At 36.0% G+C, this 27,955-nt stretch overlaps 1 protein-coding gene across 1 annotated transcript in view; it reads left to right on the top strand.

Annotated features, from left to right (window-relative positions):
- LOC140749259 (uncharacterized) overlaps positions 1 to 27,764 on the top strand; it is a 79,291-nt gene extending 51,527 nt beyond the window's left edge. The window contains exons 49-66 of the mRNA XM_073082302.1: positions 660 to 722; positions 1,602 to 1,699; positions 2,248 to 2,427; positions 3,545 to 3,764; positions 4,099 to 4,262; positions 4,828 to 4,995; positions 15,729 to 15,902; positions 18,855 to 19,584; positions 22,620 to 22,676; positions 22,764 to 22,831; positions 23,085 to 23,123; positions 24,172 to 24,559; positions 24,965 to 25,027; positions 25,252 to 25,334; positions 25,686 to 25,865; positions 26,037 to 26,256; positions 26,668 to 26,831; positions 27,579 to 27,764. Of these exons, the coding sequence (XP_072938403.1) occupies positions 660 to 722; positions 1,602 to 1,699; positions 2,248 to 2,427; positions 3,545 to 3,764; positions 4,099 to 4,262; positions 4,828 to 4,995; positions 15,729 to 15,902; positions 18,855 to 19,584; positions 22,620 to 22,676; positions 22,764 to 22,831; positions 23,085 to 23,123; positions 24,172 to 24,559; positions 24,965 to 25,027; positions 25,252 to 25,334; positions 25,686 to 25,865; positions 26,037 to 26,256; positions 26,668 to 26,831; positions 27,579 to 27,764 (3,245 nt within the window). The remainder of the gene's footprint in view (positions 1 to 659; positions 723 to 1,601; positions 1,700 to 2,247; positions 2,428 to 3,544; positions 3,765 to 4,098; positions 4,263 to 4,827; positions 4,996 to 15,728; positions 15,903 to 18,854; positions 19,585 to 22,619; positions 22,677 to 22,763; positions 22,832 to 23,084; positions 23,124 to 24,171; positions 24,560 to 24,964; positions 25,028 to 25,251; positions 25,335 to 25,685; positions 25,866 to 26,036; positions 26,257 to 26,667; positions 26,832 to 27,578) is intronic.
- Positions 27,765 to 27,955: the final 191 nt, after the last annotated feature.

Raw genomic sequence — 27,955 nt, 5'->3', positions numbered from 1 at the left:
ATTCAGGAGGCCTACCACCATCTTCAAAAAACCATCATAGTGCAGGAAAGTTTTATTTCAATATTGCATAAAGATTATTTTCTTTCGTACCACAACCTCCTTAAAACATTATTTTCAATGTATGATTAAAATAATATTTAAGAGATAGTAGTAACCCCCCTGGTTTGAAATAAGGATGTGGTACCTAATGATACATTTTTATAATATAGAAAAAACAAACTAGAAGGTGGTAGAACCCCTTGTGGTTCGACTGCGGCGGCACCAACGCCACATCTATTTCTGCCTAATAACAGCAGTGTTAAGTGCTGCTGTGTTTTAGTTTATGGTATGATAAGAGAGACATATTTTTCTGTGGCGTTCCAGCCTCAGGTAGGAATCTATCTGGGGTTAATTATAGATGTCTATGGGCGACGGTAGCCACTTACCATCAGGTGGACTGCATGCTCGTCTGCTATTTATAAAAAAAAAAAACTAACAAGCAGTTTATCTGGTGGTACGTGACCACTATGCCCCATGTTGCTATTTTTGAGCAAAATTACTATGATATTTTGAAGTAGTTCTCCAGTTCGAGTAATAAGCTTATGTTAGTTTTAAATAATTTCTTTAATTTCAGTGACTCAATTTTATTTTATCAATTTTTAAACATTTGTAATTTTCAGAATGTCTTGAATATATTTGGGAACTTAAAAATCGAGACGATAAACTAAAGCACGATAATATTTGTAAGTATGTCTTTAATTAAAAATTTACATAAGTGTGTTGTTTATGATGTTATGACAAACACTTTTAAATTAGTTCCTTTTTCGATTCACAGAAACTCACCTGTAGCACTACCATGAGTTTACAAAAGTATTACTCGCTAGCGACTGCGTAAAATAAATGTATGAAAAATTGTACAGCGCCTCTGGTGGTTACTCGTAGAAGTAAAATCCGTAGTGGCGTAACTCGATACGTAAAAAACCTATCGAAATCAAATCGCTAGCGAATGTCATTATAATCTATTGCCATACAAATTCGGTCCCATGAGTCATTAATTTGACAGACGTTGTCAAGAAATACCGTAACGATAGTAGTTATGTTATTCACTAGCAAAATGACAATAGTTTTCTATTTACCATTTCTATAGTGGCGTTTCTATGCCAACTCATAGTAGTGCTACAGGACTGTGTTATTTTATTGATTAAGTGTTCAATAAATAATTAGTTTAGAAAAGCATGTATTTTACTGTGTTATTTTATAATATGTTGTTATTATATAATTATAGCTAAAATCTGTTCAAATTATTCTTATTTACAATATATACAATCAAGTGTAAAAAAAAAGAAAATCGTAAGTAAAATAAACTATCTAAAATTGCCGTGTGAGGCATGGTTCTCAAAACGCTGGCGGCGTTTCCTTGTTTAGAAAAGCAATAAAATCTCATTTTAATTATTGGGATAAAAGTTTCAAAGATTCAAAGTTGTAGCTAGAAGCGCTTTTAGAAACAGTTTTATTTTAAAAACCTACATCTTTAGATACAAGTAAACCTGTGAGGCAAACATTACCGGTACGACGATGGTAACTATTCCAGTAATTGTTAAGAAGGTATAGTATTTTTCCAGGCTTTCTTTACAAGAAAGAAGAAGATGCTAAACGTGGAATTATTCATCATGCAGCAGTTGGTGGTAGAATCACGTCACCCGGAGAATTTCCACACATGGTGAGAGATTTGATTTTTTTTAATTGAAATACTTCATCAACAACCCATTACTGTCCCACTGCTGGGCACGGGTCTCCTCTCATAATGAGAAGGATTAGGCCATAGTCCACCGCGCTGGCCATGTGCGTATTGGTAGATTTCACATACCTTTGCGATTTTTTTTTATAAATCTCTCAGGTATGCAGGTTTCCTCACGATGTTTTCCTTCACAGTTTAGCAAGTGATAATTAATTTCTAATACGCACATAACTTTGAAAAATCAGAGGTGCGTGCCTGGGATTTGAGCTTCGGACCCCTCGATCGAGAGCTATCACTGCCTTGATATCATTTTAATACTTAGTAAACAATGTATGATAATCAGAATCCCTATCTAAGATTTATCTCCTATCTAAGGTAGAGGTATCGATGTGTATATACCTCTTCTGCCTTACTACAGCTTTCCAATCAGAAAAAGACTGCTTAAGTCTTTTATCGAATGCATATAATTCTAAGACCTTTTAAAGGATTATAAAATATATAAATATTTAATGTTTTACCTCAAATTACAGGGAGCGCTGGGCTGGCGAGCGGTGATAGGTACCTGGTTATTTATGTGCGGTAGCTCCCTCATAAGTTCTAAGTTTCTGCTAACAGCTGCACATTGTTCCAAGGTATCTTCGAAGGATACCACAGTAGCTAATACTCAACCAGAGATCGTGAGGCTCGGAGATAAAAATATTATTGATGTTGTGAGTTATTTTTTTTTAAATCGTAATAAGTTTAAAAAAAATGTGAGCCGTCACGGGACGCCTGGCAGATGTGAAACATCGACATTATTTTGTTAAAGTAATATGCAGAAAAGAACATATTGTGATAGGAACTAAATATGTCATAATGATAAAATAAAATATTACGATTTTTTTCCAGATAACGATGACTATTTATTGAATTCGATTGCGCATGGCGCCACACCGTACACACTACTGCATATAGACTGTATATATATACCATCGTATAGCGTGCGCCACGGCATGCGTCGTCACGCCAGAAATCGGTTTTACGTGCGGCTATAGATGTTTCACATCAAAAGCCTAACAGTAAAGCTATGAAATTTCGCGGTCAAAAGCTTGAATTATGTGTACCTTTAGTTATTATGGCATCATGCTGTCCCATATGATTCTATGTTACATTATATAAATAATATATTACTTGTATCCTGTTGTTGTGTTACGGCTTGTATGCTGTGGTATGTAACGCGGGTTTCATTTATTTAATGTCGATATTTCGACCCAACTGTATAGATCGTGGTTCAAAGGTGGTTGGGGAACCGTTGACAACTACTAGTATTTAGATCAATTATCTACCCTACGTCCAATTCGTATGTGTATTTGTATGTTCGAAATATCGATAATAAACAAATTAAAATCGCGTCATGAATACTCTTTACATATATAAAAATGTCTCAATTCCGCGATAAAAATGGTCTAAAATTATTTATTACTTTTGTTTTAATGTTTGTTTTGACGAAATTTTAAAACGTCTGGTGCCATCACCAAAAACCTCTTCACAATCATATTCTCATCAACATGGGAAAATAGGTCAACCGAGTTGAAATGTTATGAAAATGTATTTTGTTCACCAAAGATAAACAACGCAAAATAGAGATTAAATTGGTTTAAATATTAAAACCGTATGAAGGAGTGTAGTATATTCCGCGTAAAATCGTCCGTGCTAATCCTCTCTGAATATAGAAATGAATTGCGTCGCCATAGCAAATTTAATGACTACACCTGGTCGCAACAACTTCAGAGCGGACTAGCAGTTTGGTGCGGACTATACCAGTCTAAATTTGTTATTCATTTACAGTACGCTAACGGCCACTCACCGGTAGACAAACAGATTCTTCGATTCATCGTTCATCCCCAGTACAAACCACCCAAGAAATACTTCGACATAGCTCTGATCGAGTTGACAACCGAAGTTTCATTTGATAAGTTCATACAACCGGCTTGCTTATGGAGTCAGGCCGACACCAGTCCATTGGGAATTAAGGCCTCCCTCACCGGCTGGGGAACCGTCGATTCAGGTACTCATCAAATTTTAAATGGTTGAATTTTGTGACGTGGTTGTAAATGTTTGCAAATTATTTAAATATTTTTTTTAATAAAAAAACATAGAAGTAGTACACGAGACTCCAGTTTCCGTATCAAGTTACTGCCGCCTACGGAAGTCAATGATCTTTCAATAGTGTTCCACATAAATCGGCCACAGACTTCCTTTCCTGAAGTCAGTGGATCTTTCTCGTCTAAGAGTCTCAGCGTTAGACCTACACTAATGTTATAAGGCAGAAATAAATGTGGCGGTCTGCAAGAAAACTATAGAGGGTTCTATCTCGTTTACAAACATATTTTTCTTAATAGCCAAACAAACAACATCGCCGGAGCTTCAAGCAGCATTCGTAGACATTATTGACTCGGACAGATGTAACTATCTCCTGCGATCCGCCTTCAACAGACACTTCCAAGGCATTCAACCTCATCAGATATGTGCTGGCGTGCTGGCTGGGGGCGTGGATGCTTGTCAGGTAAACTGCATTTTCTAAAAATCTACCTTAATGCTGCTAGGTGTTTCTGATGTGAACTTCTGTCTCGGGATTGACTTTTATTATTACAAATAAGTAGCAAATATAATTATATTATAGTAATTAATATTATGTCTATGTGTACACATTCATCTGAGATTCAAATCCCAGGTGTGCACATGCAGTGGTGATAATTCATTTCTAATACGCACATGAATTTAAAGAGAAATTAATTATCACTTGTTTAAATGGTGAAGGAAATCATCACAAGGAAACCTGTATAACAGAGAAATTGAAAAAAATCTCAAAGATATGTGAAGTCTATACGCACTTGGCCAGCGCGGTGGACTATGGCCTGAACCTTCTCATTCTGAGAGGAGACCCGTGCCCAGCAGTGACAATAATGTGTTGATGATGATGATGATGACGCACATTCACAAATGTTTTGTTTTGTTAACTCAGCCGCATGAGATGTTACAAAATAAGACAAATTTATAATAAGAGAAAGATAATATTTTACCTTACTTTGCTGATCAATTAATTATATTAATATTTCCTTACTTTTAAGGGTGACTCTGGGGGTCCACTTCAAATGAAGATTCCGTTACCGATCACGACTCAGGGATCGATGTCATACGTCATCGGAGTGACGTCATTCGGCATAGGATGCGCGCGCGCAAACTACCCCGGCGTGTACACTCGAGTCTCCAGTTTTATTGATTGGATAGAAAGTATAGTTTGGCAGTGACATGTGGTCTAACTTATGTGTCATGAGGAACTGTTTAAAGTGCTAATAAAATGATGTGTAAGCCGTTTTAAATTTAAGTCCTTAGTTGTTTTGTATAACGATTTACCCGTAAGTAGAAAATAAAATATATTGAATTTGTATCGTTGTCATTTATTATCCTTTTTTGTAAGCTTCCTAAAGATTCTTGAGAAAAACCTGCATTTGCTGAAATTTGACAGAGAATTCATAAAGGTGGCCCCTATAACAACAAATACTAAAAATAAAATAAAGTTGAATATTTAAGGTGGTCTTCACACAACAACCCGGTATTTTTTCGGCATTTTCGGTACGGAAGTCTCCATGTGCGAGTTCGACTCGTACTTGGTTAATTATTCCCTATTTAGCAACACGTGTTAATTCAGTCAACGAAGACGTATATCTGCTTAATATATATAAATCAAAGGTGACTGACTGACGTAGTGATCTATCAACGCACAGCCCAAACCATTGGACGGATCGGGCGGAAATTTGGCATGCAGGTAGATGTTATGACATAGGCATCCGCTAAGAAAGGATTTTGATCAATTCTACCCCCAAGGGGATAAAATAGGGGATGAAAATATTACTTCGATACGCGAGCGAGGCCGCGGGCAAAAGCTCGCTGTATACAAAATGTTTTTTTAGAAAACGTTTTATAAATATAAACAAGACAATTTTATTTCTTCATTGCAAGAGCTGTGAAATTAATATTTACTGAGACTAATCGTAGGTTTTCAATACTACTACACTCTACACTACTACAACTACCCCAAAACGGTTCCAGTGGAATTAAACCTATAAACAAACGACAGCTTTGTAATATAGATAGTATAGCAAAAACAAGATACGTGTATGATTGTCCTCAAGGGATACAGTTGAGTCAGTTGCCCTCTTGGTACGCAGGAGGCACAGACAATACTTAGCAAAGAAAATATTGAAATACAATAATACACAATAAATTATAGAAAACGTTGTAACTTATAATAATACTACACCAAAATCATGTTTGCATACGGTTCTTACGGATATTATTTTTGAATTCTCAATATATTTTTTTTATCACAAAGTTAATTTTTTGTAATGAAGTGTGTGCACGTGTTATTGATAATATCAGTGGCAGGTAATTAATATAGTGATGACCAGGAATTACCACGTTTTCCTCCGAGAAATATTATATTTGTGTTTAATTTTTTACAGTTATACCAAGTTACATAGTATGTTATAGAGATGAAGAATACATTACACTACATCGTGTAAAACGGGTGGGTAATATCCTTAAATATCTCTGCAAATTTTCATTGACTTCCTAACTATACTATAATTGCATAAGATTTTGTAATGCGGCTCATATTTGAGGACAATGAAGAATAAAATACGAAGAATAAATAATAAATAAAATAAATTCGCCGCAATATTTTTCATATTCTCTAATATGTGACTTTTTATATGAATAAAAAGCAAAAGAGCGTTAGTTTATGCAATATATAATTATATTATGTCTAATATCAGTATAATTTTATACAATGTGTCCTTGTAGGTTAGGTTAGGTTAGGTTAGTTTTTTCATATTCTCTAATATTTGACTTTTTATTATCTATACTAATATTATAAAGAGGAAAACTTTGTTTGTTTGTTTGACTGTAATGAATAGGCTCAAAAACTACTGGACCGATTTTAAAAATTCTTTCACCATTCGAAAGCTACATTATTCACGAGTAACAAAGGCTATATTTTATATGAAATATATTTGATAAATAGATTTTGAGGCGGTACAAAGTTTCCCGAGTCAGCTAGTATGAATATAAAGTAATAAACTTACATTCAAGTTTATGCATTGTGTATAATGATTTTATGTCTAATATCAATATATTTTTATACAATGTGTCCTTGTAGGTTAAGTGTTTACTAAGAAATCTGTAAACTAACCAAGTACCCTGGAATAGCAAGGTATCTGTTGATTACAGATGTTAAGGGCTGGCAGTGACCTTACTATAAATTGACTATATGTTTACTTTTGAATTTGTAAAAAAAAGATACCTTGCTCGCCTTGTGATCAAGTTTTCAATAAAATAAAATCCATACATATGTGTATGTCTTACAACAAATTGCAAATTCGGACAACAACATTAACGTACCTTCCATTTAATTCGATTTTGTATAATTCTATATTTACTTTAAACCCTAACATTGAGTAGCTGTAGATGTATCATAATATTTTTTACTATACATTTGTGTTTTTTACAGCAACACAAGCTAGCGCCCGTGAGAAAAAATGGAGTGGGGACAACACCAGTAAGTTAATTTATGGGATTTCTCAAAATTTGGTTGTTGTAACAAAATATTTTATTAATTAAACTTTATGAAAACGTTAATTACTGACGGCTAAATATACTCGTAACGTAATAGTTATATGGAGTTTATTCAATTACTTATTAGTTGATAAAAATGAATTTATTACCGAATTTTAATAATACGCGAACCGTAATACCGAAAACCAAATTCAGGTATCTAATTTTAAATGATTATTTCAAAGTATTATTTTAAGGCACTTATAACTGTAGATGTATCATAATCATATTTACAATTGATTTGTGTTTATTACAGAAATACAAACTAATGCCCGTGGTAAAAAATGGAACGGGGACATCAAATGTAAGTTAATTTATAGGATTTGTCAAAATTTTGTTTTTGTAGCAAAATATTCAATTGATTTAACTTCATGAAAACGTTAATTACTGAAGGCTAAATATACTCGTAATGTAATAGTTATATGGGTTTTATCCAATTACTCTTCAGTTGATAAATTCGAAATTCGAATTTTAATAATACGTGAATTTTAATACCGAACACCGAATTTTAAATGATTATTTCAAAGTAATATTTCAACATGGTTACAACTGTAGATGTATCATAATCATATTAACAACACATTTGTGTTTATTACAGCAACACAAGTTATCGCCCGTGGGAAACAATGGAACGGGGACAACACCAGTAAGTTAATTTATGGGATTTGTCAAAATTTGGTTGTTGTGACAAAATATTTTATTAATTAAACTTTATGAAAACGTTAATTACTGACGGCTAAATATACTCGTAACGTAATAGTTATATGGAGTTTATTCAATTACTTTTTAGTTGATAAAAATGAATTTATTACCGAATTTTAATAATACGCGAATCCTAAAACCGAAAACCAAATTCAGGTATCTAATTTTAAATGATTATATAAAGTAATGTTTCAACATACAAATACGAGTAATGTAGGTACACGGGCTGAGAATAGGGGAATAAATGGTATTTATAGATGTGTCTTTCCATGTTTACTATGTTACTATTAACCTGTATAGATGTATGTAACGAAAACTTTGAATTAGATTTTTAAGAACTTTGAACGGATAATTCAGTTCAAGATTCTGAACAATTTTACGAACCGATGACAGTGCACTATTTAAAAAAAAATATCCCACTGTCCCTTGTTTTTACGAGGGGGAAACCTTCAAAGGTGCCCGACGTGATGGGAGTGATGCCGGGTTATGTGGGACTTTTACCGCACTAAAACCCCCCCGGTGGCTGTCCTCGGCGCTGCGTAGAGGTCTCCGGGATCTCCAAAGGAACGCAACCGGAGTCCTCTTAGCGCATAGCCACGTCGGGCTCCGCCCAGGTGAGCTTGTCGCTCGCCACACCGTCTGGTGTATACACCGGTATGCGACCACACATACAGCCGTCCTTTCCGGGGTCGCTGACGGGCAGTTCGAACTCCCACTCTCGCCACCCGCAACCCCGGAAGCTCCCTTTTAGTCGCCTCTTACTACAGTCAGGAGATACCGTAGTCCTATTCTACTCCCGGAACTACAGGGACGATCCCACTGTCCCTATCAAGATTGTCAGGATTAACCATTTTCGAGACGGTGTTTGAGCGCTTTTGGCATTAACTTTTTGTTAATGCCAAAGTTACAAGATCGCAGCAATTAATACTTTTTAGTTCATAAAAGCTTCAGTTTTAGTTTCTTTTTTGACAAATCATAGTTTAAAAACGAAAAATTACCTTTTTGTTGTTAATCAAAATAAAAAGTAACACATAATTCTTAACATAACAATAAAATGAGTGACGAGAATTAGGTAAGGTGTGTTTAATTATTTTTAAAATTCTTGTTATTCACAATGTTTACAATGCAGGTTTGATATTATAGCCAAGCTTACTGGTTCGACCACTTGTCGTATATATAAAAAAGAAAAATAAACTGAAATGTTTTACGTCTGGGCTTTAGAGTTCTTCTTTTTGCGTCAGATAATTTTAATATCAGCTTGCATCAAGCAGTCTTGAATCGACGAGTACCGTTCATCAGGAATAATTGTTATAATTCCGCGATGGTTTATTTTTTATGGGTTTAATAAATTTTATTCGGTAATTTGCTGAATATAACATGAAATTTAGAATTTGCAAGGTGGTATTTCTGCCTCATAACATCAGTGTTTAACGCTGCTGAGTTCTGGTTTGAAGGGTGTGGTAAGGGAGACATGCTTTTCCGAGGCGTTCCAGCTTAGTTCTCAGGGGTAGCGGCGCATCTGATGCCGACCTCTAATCCTATCTGGGGTTGATTACAGATGTCCGTGGGCGGCAGAAGCCACTTATCATCTGGTGGACTACATGCTCGTCCGCTACTCCTATATTATATAAAAATCTTGTGCATTAATGTGGAATGTTTGTAGGAAATAAAAATTATAAATTCCTCTGTCTTCTCGTATTAATGCTCGGCGACCTTACCTTACCATGTAGTCGTAAGATTTAAAATGCAGTTCTTTTAAAACTATAGTTATCTCTTTTTGGCGCTCTTACAAAAAAGAGATCAACGTGTATTTCTGGCGTAGAACAAAATTTTCGCGTTGATATAACTGATAACGCATGCATTGGCACAACAACAAAGTATGATTTTATTAATTACGCAAATACCTTACGAAATATACCTTTTTTTCCATTTTAATTCGTTTTTATTAGTTTCACCTAAATGTATGTATTGAAGAACAGTTACTTTAATACTTGTCAATCATTTTATTCTTATATTAAAAATTATATCTTACTTTTTATTTTTATTAACTATAATAGCGTAGTTTTTAGTTTTTTAAACTTTAATTTATTCACGATAGGCTTACATACAAGTACATGATGGACAATTTCAGAAATACACTTTCGGTTTTACTCCGTTGATAACTCCATGCACTCCTGATATGTCAAAGATGCCAAACTTCACTAGACGAGAACGAAGGTTAAGTGAAACAAGTAAGTGATTAAAGCCTAGAGCTTATATTGACTAAGGTAGCCACCAACAATAATAATGTACAATATAATACGAGCACAATGTTTTCGTATTCTACCGGAGATTGTATTGATCCCGTGTGCACCGTGCGACTGAAAAATATTGCACAATACTGAACCTACACGATGCAATGGAAACATATGTCAATCATTGCAATTTTCAATATTTATCCTAAATGATCAATACTATTGCACAATTCGCAGTATTGCACAATATAATTCAATATAATTGATCGTTTAGGCGGCCTATTGACATTAATATTTTGCTATAATTTGCCTATCACCATTGACAACAACACACGCGTATATACGTTACCAGTTCAGTTCAGTTGTCATGAAATTTAGTACACACGTTGTCTGAAAAGGACATGAGTATCTTTTACTCGTATCTCGAAAATAGTACTATTTTCAAGGGTAAAAACAACTATTGTTATCGACCTCTGACCGCGAGCGGAGCCACGGGTAAAAGCTAGTATCTACGAGTATATTCTAGTTACTAGCTAGTATCTATATTACAAATCCTTATCTATATACAGATACATTTATATCCATTACACACCTTTTTTTTTGTTTACGGGGCGCAACCATCAAAAGGTACCCGACGACGTGGGAGCGACGCCAAGTTATATGGGATTTTTACCGCGCTAAAACCCACGGTGGCCGTCCTCAACGCTTGTTGGAGAACTCCGGGATGTCCGACAGAACACAACCGGAGTCCTCCAAGCACGATGCCCTACCAGGCCCTGCCCTGGGGGGAGCAATTTACGCTCTTCCCGCACAACAGGTGTTTACGACGGGACGTGACCACACATACTGCCGTCTTTTCCGGAACCGCCTGTCGGGCGGTTGGAGCTCCCACTTTTGCCGCCCGCAACCCCAGAATTTTTTTTACGCTACTGCTGATGTGATACGCCCTACCAACAAAACTTATGTTACTTTTAAGTATTTTTTACTTTATTTCAGAGCCCTTTATTTTGTCGTAACTATTTTTATAAATATAAATAAAAATTCGTAATTTTCAGAATGTCTTGAATATCTTTGGGAACTTCAAAATCGAGATGCTACACTAAAAAGTGAAGCTTGTAAGTATGTTTTAATTGCAATATTTTTTTACCATTTATGTAGTTACGACAAACATTCTTGTGAGGTTCGACTATGTCACTTGCTTTTTCTGAAACACACCTTGGCTTTCTTATTTCGTAATATGGCGTTTTGTTTTTTGTTATTCTTATTTATTGATTGAGTGTTATTTAATAATTAGTATTAGTAGAAGGTATATAAGACGACCTTCACCGAGCTGGTTAATGGACGAAACGTTTTCTATATCAAATTAAATATGTCAAAAAGTATATTGCAAATGGGTTGACTAAAAAATTTCAATCCAGAATATGTTTTTTTTTTCTTTCATTTCACTTGTTTCGTTATTTGAAAAATTATATACTTGTCGAAAGTATGAAGCCTAAATAATATGCAAACGTTAGGTTGACTATTTTTTCCTGTCACAGTCCTTGGGTAGGCCCACTTGTTTACCTGTCTATACCCGCTTACCCAAGGGTTGTGACAGGAAAAGAATAGTCAACCTAGCATTTCCATATTCTATAGGATTCATACTTTCGCGTTGGTATGTAATTTGTCCATAAATAAGACCAGTGAAATGTTTAAGAAAAAATAAATTATAATTGTAAAAAATCATATTCTGGACTGACATTTTGTAGACAAAATGAGTTGTCTACAAAATGTCAATGGCAATATAATTATCGACATATTTAATTCGACTTAAAATACTTTTCATCCATTAACCAGCTAAGTGAAGGTCGTCTTATATCGAGATCTCACACCATATAGAAAATAAAAAAAAAATCCTTTAAACTCGTTGAGAATAAAGATTTTGGAAAGATTTTGGTAGAAATTATCTCTAACTAGATGAGAAGATTATTGGTTGTAACTTTATTTCTTCACAGTTTTAATATAAAGTACTTGTATCTTTAGGCATAGGTAGTCCTAACCGATTGAATGATGGTGACTATCTAAGTAATTGTTAAGTTTATTTTTCTAGGTATTCTTTATAAGAAAAAATTAGACGAAAGAATTGGGGGGTTTCGTAATACTGCAGTTGGAGGTAGAATCACAACACCGGGAGAATTTCCACATATGGTGAGAGAGTTGTTATTTTTTAAATTAAATAATTGGTTATTGGATCATAAGAGTCCCTATCTAAAATACTCTCCTATCTAAAGTTGTCTACCAATGTTAATTTACCTCTTCTGCTTTACTACAGCTTTAAAATTCGAAAAATAATACTTAATTATTCTATTGAAAGGCACAAATTCTACCACTTTTGAAAGGATTATAAAATAAATAAGTATTTCATGATTTAAATTAAATTCCAGGGAGCGCTGGGCTGGCGAGCGGTGATAGGTACCTGGTTATTTATGTGCGGTAGCTCGCTCATAAGTTCTAAGTTCCTGTTGACAGCGGCACATTGTTCTAAGATATCCTCACTTGATACCAGAGTTGCTGATACTAGGCCAGAGATCGTCAGGCTTGGGGATAAAAATATTATTGATCGCGTAAGTTATTTTTTAAATTGTGATAAATTTTAAAAGCGGAAGACCAAATGATAATAAATAAGCTTTGAAATTTCGCGGTGTCGTAGAGGTGAAAATGTCGTAGAGTGAGCTTAAAGGTGGGTACAGACTGCTGTAACGTAACATGAGCTACGTTCGCCGCGAGCATGCTGAAGACAGATGCGAGTGAGTACATGCTTGGTTCGTGCACGCGCTGCGTCCACTCATGAAATGCTCCTTTCATGTTACATTGCATGTTACGTTACAACAGTCTGTACTCACCTTAAGCTTATTATGCGTCCATGCAATCGCATGTGATTCTAGATTACATTCATAGATTAGTAAAGATATGTAATTGAAGGAAGCCACAAATAACACATGCGTAAAATGGCTGACTGTTTTCCCATTACGTCTCCGACTGTCATGGTGTAATTTATGCGGAACAATGCCGACATGTGCAGTTAAGTGGTGCAAAAACAACACAAAATCGAAGATAAAGTTCGGAGAAATATCGTTAATGTTCGTAAATGTTCTAAAAACTACATTTTTTTAATATTTTTCAAACACGATAATCGTTGACAGTGACAATTTCAATTGCCAAAACTGGTTACATTTTCTTGTTACGAGTTGGATTTTATTTAAATATCGGAGGGACGATACGTTTTATCGTGTAAATTACCTGATGGTCTGCTACTGCTATATTATAAAAAACGCGAATCATAATGTGTACAAAGTTTGATGCGTAAAGATACATATTGTAAGTGTTGTGTGTAGTGATACGCAAACTAGAAAGGAAAACGAACTAACCGTAGAGTAAATAGATCTATCACTTGTACACGTCAACGGTTTCTTTACCAGCGCTGTTTAATGAAATTATTAAAATATGTTGGTACCACCGATCGGCGTGTTTTTATGAAAATTCGTTTCTTCAGAAAAAGTTGAACAACACAACACAGTTAAAAAGATTAAAATAGTAGCTATTTCAGTACCCTTAGTATGAGTTTTTACGTTTTGATAAAAATGACTGTTTTGTATTTGTTTACGTATTTGTCCATACATTTCAGCGCCCCTAGCGGACTGTATCAGAACTGATTGGAAATGTATGGGAAATGCGTAAACAAATACAAAAACAGTCATTTTTGTCAGAACGTAAAAACTCATACTAAGGGTACAGGCCATATGATTAAGCACCGTGTCAATCTAAATTCGTTATTTATTTACAGTTCGCCAACAACCGTAAGCCCTTAGACAAGGAGATTCTTCGATTCATTGTTCATCCCCAGTATAATTCGCCGAATAAGTACTTCGACATAGGTCTGATCGAGTTGACAAGCGAGGTTAAATTTGGTATGTTCATACAGCCGGCTTGCTTATGGAGTCAGGCCGACACCAGTCCATTGGGAACTAAGGCCTCCCTCACCGGCTGGGGAACCGTGGATTCAGGTACACATAAATAATTAAGCCTTTTTTTGTTCACGAGGGGGAACCTTCAAAAGGTACCCGATGTCGTGGGAGCGACACAGGGTCATGTGGGACTCTTACCGCACTAAATCCCCTCCGGTGGCCGTCCTCGGCGCTGCGTACAAGACTCCGGGATCTCCAAAGGAACCGGAGTCCTCTTAGCGCGTTGCCCCGTAGGAAATTATAAAGCCAAGTTATGGTTAAGCTTTGCGTGGCTCTTTGTTATGTGCTAGTGATTTTTTGGTTTGTTTTTCATTTATATTTTTTTATATTTATAATTTATTATGAAGTAGCAAATGGGTATCTAGTCTATATTTTTTTATATAATATAGGAGTAGCAGACGAGCATGCATTCCACCTAATGGTAAATGGCTACTGCCGGCCATGGACACCTGTAATAAATCCCAGATAGGATTACATATTGCCATCTGAGGTCGATCACAGATTCGCCGTTATCCCTGAGGAGTTAGCTGGAACGCCTCGTATAAGTATGTCTCCCTTACCACACCCTTCAAACCAGAACACAGCAGTGCTTAACACTGCTGTTATGAGGTAGAAATATGTGTGGCAGTAGTGCCGCCGGAGTCGAACCACAAAGGATTCTATCTCGCTTACAAAAATGACACAAGTATTTTCTTTTTAGCCAAACAAACAACATCGCCGGAGCTTCAAGCAGCATTCGTAGACATTATTGATTCAAATAAGTGTAACGATCTCCTACGATTAATCTTCAACAGACACTTCAACGGCGTTCGGCATGATCAGATATGTGCTGGTGAGCTAAACGGGGGCATAGATGCATGTCAGGTAAAGTGCATTTTCTAAAAAATACCTTATTTTTTATTTATTATTACCATAAAATATACATTGGTTCAAAAATCCAAAAATCCATAATAAGCTCAAAATATCCATATAAACCCTCTGAGTCTAGAGTACTATTTTTTTGTTTCTGATTCAAACTTCTGTCTCGGCATTTCTTGTATTGTTAAAAGTAATTCATAAATATTAAATAATAATAAACAACTCCGGGAGAGCCGACAGAAGTGAAAACTTTAATAATTATGTGTGTATTTTGAGCCGAAATTAATTTTCAGTTTAACAAACAGTAATTAATATATTTGAAATAAATGTGTGTATAGAGAAAATGTATAAAATGTGAGCAGGTAATAATTTGTTCTGTTCTGTTAACGAAATATATAACATGATTAGAGAAAAAAATACAAAAATGGGCCGACTTGCTTCGAGAAAAGAATGCTACGACCGTGCCGCTTTTTTTAGCTGGACTTGGCGGAGGCACTGCCGTGCCTCCTGATTTAATTTAATTTTCCTGAATGATTAATACTTTTTTTTTATTTTAAGGGTGACTCTGGGGGTCCTCTTCAAATGAAGATTGAAATACCGATCAAGGATCAGGGATCGATGTCATACGTCATCGGAGTGACGTCGTTCGGCGTAGGATGCGCGCGCGCAAACACCCCCGGCGTGTACACTCGAGTTTCCAGTTTTATTGATTGGATAGAAAGGATAGCCTTGTCTTGATACATATGTATTAAGTATGATATATGTTCTACTCTTAGAGTATCAGAAAATGATCACTTCCCCAGGAAGACTTAGCTAGAGACATACAGTTGGCTATACAAGTTAGTTAATATATGTAGGTTTAAGAAATAGTTAAGATATAGGTACCATGCATAGATTAGTAAAGATTACTCACTCCTAACAATGTAAACAGTTTGAACAATTGAAATTGTCAACTATCATCTATTTTCGCGTTTGAAAAATATTAAAAAAAATGTAGTTTTTAGAGCATTTACGAATGAATCGATATTTCTCCACACTTTTTCTTCGATTACGTGTGGTTTTTGCACTTAACTGCACATGTCGTAATTGTTCCGCGTAAATCTTACCATGACAGTCGGAGACGTAATGGGAAAACAGTAAGGCTTTTACGTATGTGTCTGCCATTTGTGGCTTCCTTCAATTACAAGGCGGTGAGATATCTATACTAATTCATGGTACCATATTATATTATTATTATAGATTAGTTTATGTTGTACGCTACTACAGAGCGGCATTGCCAGAAGGTAAATCTCTTTAAATAAAGATAAAAAACGGCTTTTGACTACTATGAGTGATCTTTACAGAATCGTCATTTTATATCATTAATCATTTATACAGAATTAAAATGTATGAAATGTGACGAAATTTAGTTTTATTTGATTTTACTTAATTCGCTAATAACATTTAATAACAACTTCCTAACATAGTTATCGATAATACCTACTTATGCATATGGCAACGCATCGCGGTTGACGTTGATATCTGGGGTTGATTATAGATGAACAAAACCGCCATTGTCCACTTACCACCAGGGACTGTAATACGGTTTGCTTCTTCTATAAACCAAACCCATAAAAATAGTTGATGCAATAAGAAATATGATGACGCAATAGATATATCTGCATTTGTAAATCTACTACAACTATACTTGTTATGTATGTAGGTAGCGATGAATTAATGTAGTGTGGGTACATTGATTTACTTTTGTACTAATATGTCACTCGTAATAAATGTTGTTCATTCCTGCAATTAAATGTGTTTTTGTCGAAATACCAAGTTATAACAGTGGCGACGAGTAAATTTCGCGAAATGTCCGTCGTAAATGTTGCGAATATTGTTTTGCCCGGAAAGTTTGACGCCCAGAAGGACAATTGGGAGAACTATCGCGAGCAACTATTTTTCGCATTGGAAGCGGCGGGAAGCTTAGAGAGCGTGCAGAAAAGGGCCCTATTTTTGTCCCAATGTGGAAAAGAAACCTTTTCGTTAATTGTATCGCTGTTATCACCAAGAAAACCGAGTGAAGTTTCGTTTGAAGAAATTGTTCAATTACTGAACAAGTTTTTTGTACCTACACCGCACCCGATATTAGAAACTGAGAAATTTTATGCAAGAAAACAAAAAACAAGTGAATCAATTACTAGTTTCTTGGCATCTTTACATGAGATAAGTTCCAAATGCAAATTCGAAGATATAAGACGGCGCATATTAGAACAGTTAATTCTTGGAGTTAATGACGAAAGCTTAAAGAAAGAACTATTGAAAATTAAATTAGATGAATTAACTTATGACCGAGTAGTGCAACAGGCTTTGAATTTTGAATCTATGCAGTTAAATAAATGTACGGGAAATACTGTGGTGCACCAAGACACATTTCAGAGTATTGCACGGAATGAGAGCGAGCCAATGGATGTAAATGCAATTAGTACCAAAATATGTCCACACTGTGCGAAGCGTCATGGAGACAGGAAATGTCGTTTTTTGGGCGCGATCTGTCATAAATGCAATAAGAGAGGCCACATAAAGGCGGCCTGTAGTACCGGAAAATCAAAGATGCAGGTGGACAAATATAGAAATGGAAGAGGTGGCACAGCAATGGAATATTTGTTAGAGGAGCCAAAAGAGGATACCAGTGGGATGAATGACGGGGCATGTACAGCAGTTTATTGTAATACTGTGAGGTCGAAGCCATATATGGTAGATGTGAGAGTTAACGGAGTACAGATTGCTATGGAAGTAGACTCCGGGTCAGCACATTCCATTCTACCATATAGTGTTTATTTGAGACATGTAGAGATGTTTCCTGATTTAATACCATGTAAGAGTAACTTGGTAACCTGGACTAATGAAAAGTTAAATATTAAGGGGGAAATAATGGTTGTCGTTGAGTTTAATAAAAAAAAAGTTAAGTTACCTCTGCTAGTAAGCTGCGGTAAGGGACCAGCCCTACTAGGACGCACATGGTTTGAGGATTTGGGAATATCACTACAGGGAATAAATGCAATATGTGATAAAGAAATTGTAAGTGTTGTTAACAATAAATTTCCTCAATTATTTGATAACAAGATGGATGAGTACAGTGGTCCGACAGTGCACATAGATGTAAGACCTGAAGTGCGTCCAGTGTTTCAGCGGGTTCGTCCAGTGCCATTTCCATTGAGAACTAAAGTGGCTGAAGAGTTAAAGAGGATGATCAGAGATGGTATTATCACACCGGTGAAACACTCACGTTGGGCAACACCCTTGAGAATTGTGCCAAAGGCCGACGGAACGTTAAGATTATGCGGGGATTACAGAAGCACAGTTAATATAGCATGTATAGCAGATAGTTATCCCTTGCCCACGGCAAACGAAGCTTTTTTTCAACTTTCAGGTGCTAAATGTTTCACAAAAATTGACCTTAAACATGCTTACAACCAGTTAAAAGTTGATGAAGAGACGGCAGAACTACTTACTTTAAATACACCTTTAGGGCTAATGAGGATGAATCGTCTGGCATATGGGGTGAATGCAGCTACAGCAATATTTCAACGCTTAATGACCTCATTATTAGTGGGCATAGAAGGAGTTGCATGCTTGTTAGATGACATAGTGATATCTGGCATTAATAAAGAAGAACATGATCAACGTGTTCTGAATGTTTGTCAGAGACTGAATGAGGTTGGACTGCGGCTCAACATTAAGAAGTGTGTGTTTGCAGTGAACCGGGTGGCCTTTTTGGGTTATGAAATTGACAGTGAAGGTATTCATCCCTCGAAAGAAAAGGTTCAAGAGATCAAAGAAAAGTCAATTCCTATAAATAAAACGGAACTAAAAGCTTTCTTAGGATTGTATAACTTTTATGAAAGATTTATGATGAACAAAGCAACATTGATGCAACCGTTATACAAGTTATTAAAAGACAGGGTTAAATGGCACTGGGGAAAAGAAGAAGAAGAAGCGTTTGAAAAAGCAAAATCACAATTAACATCAGATTTGACCCTGGTCCATTACAATTTAGAGAGAGAGTTAATAATGTTATGTGATTCCAGTGACTATGGGCTGGGAGCAATGTTAGTACATAAGATGTCTGATGGTACAGAGAGACCAGTGATCATGAGTTCTAGGACATTGCAAGATCATGAACGTCGCTATGCTCAAATTGATAAAGAAGCATTAGCTATAATGTTCGGCCTGAAGAAATTTAGACAATATTTGTTGGGTCGTAAATTTACCATATATACAGACCATAAGCCCCTATTAGGCATATTTGGTCCAGAAAAGCCTATACCTGATTTAGTATCAGCAAGAATGCTCAGATGGGCGCTCACACTTAATACCTTTAACTATACACTGTGTTATCGCCCTGGCAAGGAAATGGGAAATGTGGATAGCCTGAGTAGGTGGCCTACCCAATGTAATCCTAATGATTGTGAAAAGGAAGAAGACATATTTTTATTTGAACAGTTGGACATTACTAGCATTAATTCAAAGGAAATAGCTAAAGAGACAGGAAATGATCAAGTTTTAAAAAAGTAAAGTTTTTTTTGCTACATGGATGGCCAACAGTTGTCGAGGATCAACTATTGCCATATTACAGGAAAAGAGAAAGCCTATCGCTGAATAAAGAGTGTATTCTATGGGCAAATAGAGTCATTATACCAAAAGTGATGCAAAAAGAAATTTTGAATATACTGCACGAGGGGCATAATGGAATCGTACAAATGAAAATGATGGCAAGAGCCTATCTTTGGTTTCCTTCATTAGACAGTGATATAGAGAACATGGTAGCGAGCTGTGACTTATGCCAGTTAAACAGAAATAACCCTCCATGTACTGAACATCGTTGGCCAGATGCTACAAAACCTTGGTCAAGAGTGCATATAGATTTTATGGGTCCATTCATGGGTAAAACTTTTCTAATATTAGTAGATGCTTACAGTAAATGGCCTATCATTGAAATTATGCCATCAATGTCCAGTAAAAGTGTAGTTACTGTGCTTAGGAAGGCTTGTGCAGATCATGGGTTGCCTGAGTTTGTGATATCAGATAATGGACTTGCATTTACCGGACAAGAGTTTCAGGAATTTGTAATCAAAAATAACATTAAGCACATTACAGGTGCCCCATATCATCCTGCCACAAATGGGCAGGTGGAACGGATGATACAGTCAATTAAGCTAAGACTAAAGAAGCAGATAGATATGCCTTGGGCAGAGCGAGTAGCGAAAATGCTATTTCATATGCGTACTGCTCCAAGTACTGTGACGGGAAAGACCCCTGCCGAGATGTTGAATGGCAGGAAGTACAGAACAGCATTGACACTGTTACATCCGGACTTAGATACAAGCACAGAACTAGAAATAACGGGGGAAGAAGGTAGAAGAGAAGTAAGGAAAAAGCACTTTGAAATAGGAGACCATGTTTTATTAAGAATGTACAACTTGAATGTAAAATGGCAGCGTGGAGTAGTAATCCGTAATGTGGCACCAGCATTATATGAAGTGCGGGCCCAGGATGGTACAGTACATCGGAGGCACGTAGATCAGCTTCATAAAACCCGATCACCTGCAGGAAGCAGCCATGAACAGGATGATACTGTTATTGTTATTCCACCTCCAGAGGAATGGCCAGATATAATTGGATGTTAATTTATAATTTAAATGATTATTGTTTATACTTATGGGGAAGGTGTTATGTATGTAGGTAGCGATGAATTAATGTAGTGTGGGTACATTGATTTACTTTTGTACTAATATGTCACTCGTAATAAATGTTGTTCATTCCTGCAATTAAATGTGTTTTTGTCGAAATACCAAGTTATAACAATACTTATTACATAATTTAAACGTTACGGAGTAACGTATTTCGTCAATCAAGCTCCCTAACAATGAAGGAAAACACTAAGGAAATCTACAAGCCTGAGACTTCTTATAAAAAAAAGTGTCCAAAGGTGTGTGAAGTCTATCAATTAGACATACTTTTCCGAGGCTTTCCAGCTTAGTCCGCAGGAGTAGCGGCGCATCTGTGGTCTACCTCAGGTAGAAATATCTAATCCTATCTGGAGTTGAATACAGATGTCCATGAGCGGCAGTAGCCACTTACCATCAGGTGGACTGCATGCTCGTCTGCTACTCCTATATTATAAAAAAAAAAACTTGGCCAGCGCGGTGGACTATGGCATAACTTCCCTCGCTCTGATATAAAGCCCGCTCTAATAGTTAGGCATTAATGAATTGACGGCCTTATTATGATGTATCAAATGTAGCGATGTTGTCGCTAAAGGTGAATAATTCAATCTTTAAACATCTTGTTTTTAAACTTGATATTGTACGCTGAGTTATAGTTTCAACTTTTCCTCTATAAAACTGGATTTTTTTACAACATACTTTCGAGGTAAAGTCACCGTGTTTGTTTATATAGATAACCTCCCGGTTTCTCTTGCTTGTGATTTTAATATTTGTCGATTTTTAATTTTAGTAGTTTAGACTTATTTTCCTGACCTAGTTCTGACGAAATTCGCTTGAGGCGCTGATTGGAAATTGTTTGAGCAAATACGTAAACAAATACCAAAACAGTCATATTTGTCAAAATGTAAAAACTCATGGTAAGTACTGTTCTGTACTGTATTGTACTACTGTAGTACTGTTCTGTTTTGCAAAATACGTACAGCAAAACAGAATCATGTACAAAACAAATTCAAATTGTTCTTTACATGACGAGCCGCGTGGGTGAGCGATCACCGAATCGGTCTGCCGCTTAAAAGGTTCCGCGTTCGATCCAGATATCTGAATGATAAATGTATACATTTGTTTAGGGTACTGTGTTAATGCGACACAGAGAACACACACACAGGGAATGCCAGTGTGGGGAATTGTATGTAGAAATCGTCTAAATGCATGTATGACTTTTATTAATTTTAGGTAGCAGCGCATCTGTGGCTGACCTCAGGTAGGAATATCTAATACTATTTGGGGTTGATTACGGATGTCCATGGGCGGCAGTAGCCACTTACCATCAGATGGACTGCATGCTCGTCTAAAAAAATATAAATTCAGTCTTTATTAAAGCCGATTACCGATATTCACGGGTAGCGATTCAATCGGCAAATTATTGTCAGAGGAACTTGTGCGTTTGCTTGAATTATAAATTTCCCAAAATGTTATTATAATATATTTATTTATTTTATTGTACCAACATAATGTACACTATAAGATTTTAAATCTATAAAATTATGGTACCACTGGTTTATTGAAAGACTGACATTTAAACCTCATTTTTATGTATGTGAATAACATATAGATGAGAAACAGGTTTTGTGAATCTAACGTTTTTCCTCGATCAAACAATTACTTGCGTAGCATCGGTTGAGGTCAGCTGATTGGACACAAAAAATATACAATTTAATCTTCCATTCTTAACTCTAATATTATTATACCATAATTAAATTGGGTATGAAGTGTGTCGGAGTGATTTTAATAGCTATCTCGGGTTAATACACTTTTATATTTTTGTTATTGTTTGTGATTTTTTATTTTTACTAGATATTATTTTTTACATATTGATTTTATTTTTTAGTGTCACAATGTTTGCAATCTGATTCGAACGATACGCACAGCGTGCAAGACTTTTTAAGAAGAAAAAGGGTAAATATTTTTAATCTTGTTTATCTCTTTATCTTGTATGAGTTTAAAAAACAGACCAGACAAGTACTGAATTTAAATGAAAATCTTTATACTATTCTACGAGTATTTAAACAAAAATAATATTTTTGACCTGACGAAACTGTTATTAATGAAGACAAAACTCTAATAGAACACTACTTTTCTAAGAAATGTATTATTTCTAGTATATTTTATATTTGTTTATGAATATATTATTGTTCCTATATCTTTCTAGCAAGAATCGCCATGGGTTTGGGGGAGTAATACTGGAAATGTGAGTACTTTATAATATGTTAATATTGTAATTTATAACCACTAAACACCAAAATATGGCCGTTATATATGACAAAAAGTTTAAAAGGTATTAAGTAAAAGTTACTTTTAAGTAACCAACTTTGGTAAATCGGGGTACGAAGGGGTCACGCATCTACAATTCTACATATATTGTGAACCAATCAAACAAAAATGTGCAAGCCATTTTTTTATGAAAGTATAATCATCATCATCATCATCAACCCATTACTGTCCCAATGCTGGGCACGGGTCTCCTCTCAGAATGAGAAGGATTAGGCCATAGTCCACCGCGCTGGCCAAATGCGAATTGGTGGACTTCACATACCTTTGAGTTTTTTTTTTTGTAAATCTCACAGGTATGCAGGTTTCCTCACGATGTTCCTTCATCGTTTAAGCAAGTGATAATTAATTTCTAATACGCACATAATTTTTGAAAAATCAGTGGTGGCCTGGGATTTGAACCTAGGACCTCTCGATCAAGAGGCCGAGTTTCTTAACCACTAGGCTGTCACTTCTTTTTTGATCACTGATAGTATAATAGTAGTAGCAAATGATCATGCTGTCCGCCTCATTACAAATGGTTATTGCTGCCCATGGACATCTGTTATCAACCCCAAATAAGATTATATTCATACTTGTTGGCTCTCTGTAGCCATCAGGACTAAGTAGGAACACCTCGGATTAGGATGCCTCCTTAGCCACTGCCGTAAACGTGAAAAACAACAGCGCTTAACAATGCCAGTATAAAGCAGTGTGGTAATGCCTTCAGGGTCGAACCACAAAAGGTTCTGCCACATTTACTAAGTATGAAATCCCATCATTCAAAATTATTTATTTACTGAAAACCTGTCGTGTCTTCATTCATCAGATTTAGGCTTTATTTATCACGATGTTTTTCGAAGATGCTCATTATTTTGAACAATAAGGGGTGGGTGAATTTGAATTCCGGGTTCCAAGTGTGAGAGGTAGAAAATAAAAGCACTAGGTTATTACTGCCCCAAAATTTAAATTGTTTATTTAATTAATAGAACAATGTGAGGCCAAACTCAGTACGGCCGAGTTGGGGACAATTCGATTCGGGACAACCGAATTGGAGACCGCCGAATTCGGGACAGCAGAATTGGAGACAGCCGAATTCGGGTCAGCAGAATTGGGGACAGCCGAATTCGGGGCAGCAGAATTGGGGACAGACAAATTCGGGGCAGCAGAATTCGGGGCGGCAGAATTCGGGACAGCAGAATTGGAGACAGCCGAATTCAGGAGAGCAAAGTTTGGGACAAACGACGCTGATACAGCTGAGTACGATACAGCCAAACACAAACACACCAGTACCAGCTCAGGAGCCTAATCCTTGCGATCCTTATGTAGTACAAAAGCCAGATTTCAGAAGACCTGGAAGAAGAGTATCTGAGGCTAGTAAGTTAAATTTTATTTCGAATATCTTTGTTCTTCTTAAGCGTTACGCTATTGTTAGAGCGATGGTGGTCATCATATGGTCTTTGTGGTCACGTTTAACAATTCGCCGCCACTCGCTCCTCTTACTTACATATAATTTTACTTATATATAATTGAGGTATCTTCTTTCATTTGAAATTTGTTCCTTTGGCCCCAGAGAAATTGGACAATTGATTTCGATGGATTTTCCCAGCAATAGATGTTGCAATGTAATTTTATCTGAAGTTTGATATCGCTAGACAAACAAGTAATTCTTAAAAGAAAATACAACATGGCGACGGTACTTTATACACAATTAAAATACACTTTAAAGAAAGAAAGTCTCTAAAAGTTTAAATTTGAAATCAATATGTGCTTTGATTTCAGAATGCTTCGAATACATTTGGGAAATGAAAAATCGTGAAGACATCAATACACATGAAGCTGAATGTAAGTTGGAATAGTTAAGGCTACATGTGAGTCCACTCAAGAGGTATGACCACTATGTCTGTCTGTCTGTCACATATATGTGATGTCCACTTAATATTACTTATAATTGTTTCGTAGTAATTTTTCCTTAGAAGAGATGGGCAGACGTTTTACATTTTTGTGGTCCCAAAACACAATAGATACCAGAGTTTGTAATATTATTTTTTATAATTTTTGTTTCTCAGGTGAACGTTGGAGAAAAAGATTTTTTGGACGTCACTTCATCATAAAGGGAAGAGACGCGGATCCTGGTGAATTTCCTCACATGGTAGTATAGACTCTCGTTAAGAATCTTTGTATCCGACTGCGGCGGGTAAAGTTTTAACAGAGTACGCATTTGTGTATATATGGCATTATTTAGCAGTCCTAATGGCTTAACCGATTTTAACTTATTATGAAGTTGCAATTTAGACAAGTTCAATACCAGTACATGTGATTCGTCTAAGTTATCCCTATTATACGTTATATTTTCTGTATGAATCACATTTATGATGTGATTCATACAGGTAAATACCCTGTAAAACGATACTTTATTACTAAGTTGTATTTACCATCTATAATATGAAAGATACCAATAATCTTGTTATGTTGTTTTTTCTGAAGTGCAAATTCCATGCAGGGAGCCCTTGGCTGGCGAACGATTGAAGGCACCTGGATCTTCAAATGTGGAAGCAGCCTTATCAGCTCCAAGTTCTTGGTAACTGCCGGTCATTGCTCTAGAGTCTCCCGTAATGACCTCACAGCAGCCAGTCCAACTCCCGAGATTGTGCGACTTGGAGACAAAAATATACTTGACGTGGTAAGTTAATGATTATCTATGGTATGGTAAGGGTAATATTTGTTCGAGGCGTTCTAACTTAGCCCATTAAATTTATATCAGTATTATAATTACCCGTGTTTTCTTACATTTTTGATACCTACCTATACTTTTGTTTCTATTGATATTTGATTAGCCAACTCCGTCTTTCAGCTTCCTAATGGTCAAAGTCGGATTGATGCCAGAATATCCAGAATAATTGTTCACCCACTGTACGCGCCACCACAGAAGTACTACGACATTGCCTTAGTTGAACTAGCAGAGGAGGTCGCCTTTACGAAATTCTTACAACCTGCTTGTTTGTGGCCCAATTTCGACACCAGACCACTTGGGTCTCAAGCAACTGTCACTGGCTGGGGCTACATAGACGTAGGTACAGTTAAAAGAAAATATTACATTGAATTGTGCATTAAATCGTAAACATTAATAAATAATAGTTGTAATACAAATAATTATGGTAATTTAATGTTGGCATCACTAATACGCGATCATGATCACAATCAATCTGTTTCAGAATTTTATTTGATTGATAATTTTAGTTTAAGTACACAATTATTCCAAAATGATTGATATCGTAATGAAAAGCACTGCATGTTTTTTACACCTAAATATTTTTTACTGGTCCCTTATTTCCGAATTTGAAGTAATTTTAAAGTCAATTTTTGTATAATAAATTCTGATGTATGCAATACGAGAACGTTATATTCATTGATTGTTGATTCATTGATTGTTGACTAAATTTATTTGAGTTTTTTTTTACTATAAATTATTTATATTATTTTAGCGAAAAAAAACAAATCGCCTGAACTGCAAGCTGCGGTGGTGGACATAATAGATCAGAATCAGTGCGATCAGCTTCTACAAGCATCGTGGACAAGGCTCTTCAGTGGGTTGCAACCTCACCAGCTCTGTGCAGGCAATTTGGCTGGAGGCGTTGATGCTTGCCAGGTGAGACACATGAGTACTATGAAGTTTATCGCAACTGACCCATTATTATCCTTTGACATAATTTAGACTATACTCCACCACACTGGTTTTGTGTGGATACAAGTTTTGAATAATGAAAATTGACATAATCCAAATCTTTGACACAGAAGAAACTTACGATAATGTTTATCTTGAAAAATTATATAGTTAAATTATAACATTAAACCGACAAAATGAGAACCTAAAATTGGTTATTACAAATATACAACCAAGAATTGCAAGTGAATGTCTAAGCTTAGTAAAGCAACATCCTTAAAAAGTAATAAACAAAAGCTACTTATAAATATCGTCATACTAAGACCCGATGGGTACACAAGAGGATGAGATGTTCGAGATAATTTACCTACAGTAAAGAATATTCTTGAGCGTTCGGACTATAAATCTTCGTATTTTTTTTGTAACATAGGATTGTCAGACGTGCATGCATTCTATTTTGATGGTAAGTGGCTACTGCCGCCCAATAACACCTCAGATAAAATTAGATTTTAGAGAAAACGGTCACGGCGCGCCATGCGCCATTACCCTAGTTAATTTAGCGGGAATGCATAGGAAAAGTATGTTCCCCACACTATTCAAACCAGAACCCAGCAGCGCTTAACACTGCTGTTATTTGGCAGGAATAGGTGTGGCGGTAATGCCGATGAAGTCGAGCCACAAAGGGGTCTTACACCTCCAAAAACAAACATAATTGTAGAGAGATTTTTTCAGGGTGACTCCGGAGGACCACTTCAAGTGAAGATCTCCGTGCCAATCAAAACTCAGGGACACATTCACCACTTGATCGGAGTGACGTCATTCGGCATAGGATGCGCGAATGCAAACTTGCCGGGGGTTTACACTAGAATATCCAGTTTTGTTGATTGGATAGAGAACATAGTTTGGAGTGATCAATAACTTTCAAGTGTTTATTTTAAAGCAAATTACTCGTTGTTGATTATTGTGAATTAAATGTCCTTGACCAGTCAGGCGTTTTTGATTAAATTTTATACATATACTAGCTGACCCGGCAAACGTTGTGTTATGTGCCATATAAATAAAAAAATGTTAAGGGTGAACAACCCTTATCACTTAGGGGTATGAAAAAT

The sequence above is a fragment of the Epargyreus clarus genome, unplaced genomic scaffold, assembly GCF_041222505.1.
Source record: "Epargyreus clarus isolate Ecla_fem2 unplaced genomic scaffold, WU_Ecla_fem_2.2 ptg000017l, whole genome shotgun sequence".
NCBI lineage: Eukaryota > Metazoa > Arthropoda > Insecta > Lepidoptera > Hesperiidae > Epargyreus > Epargyreus clarus.
This window is presented reverse-complemented; position numbering and strand designations above follow the sequence as displayed.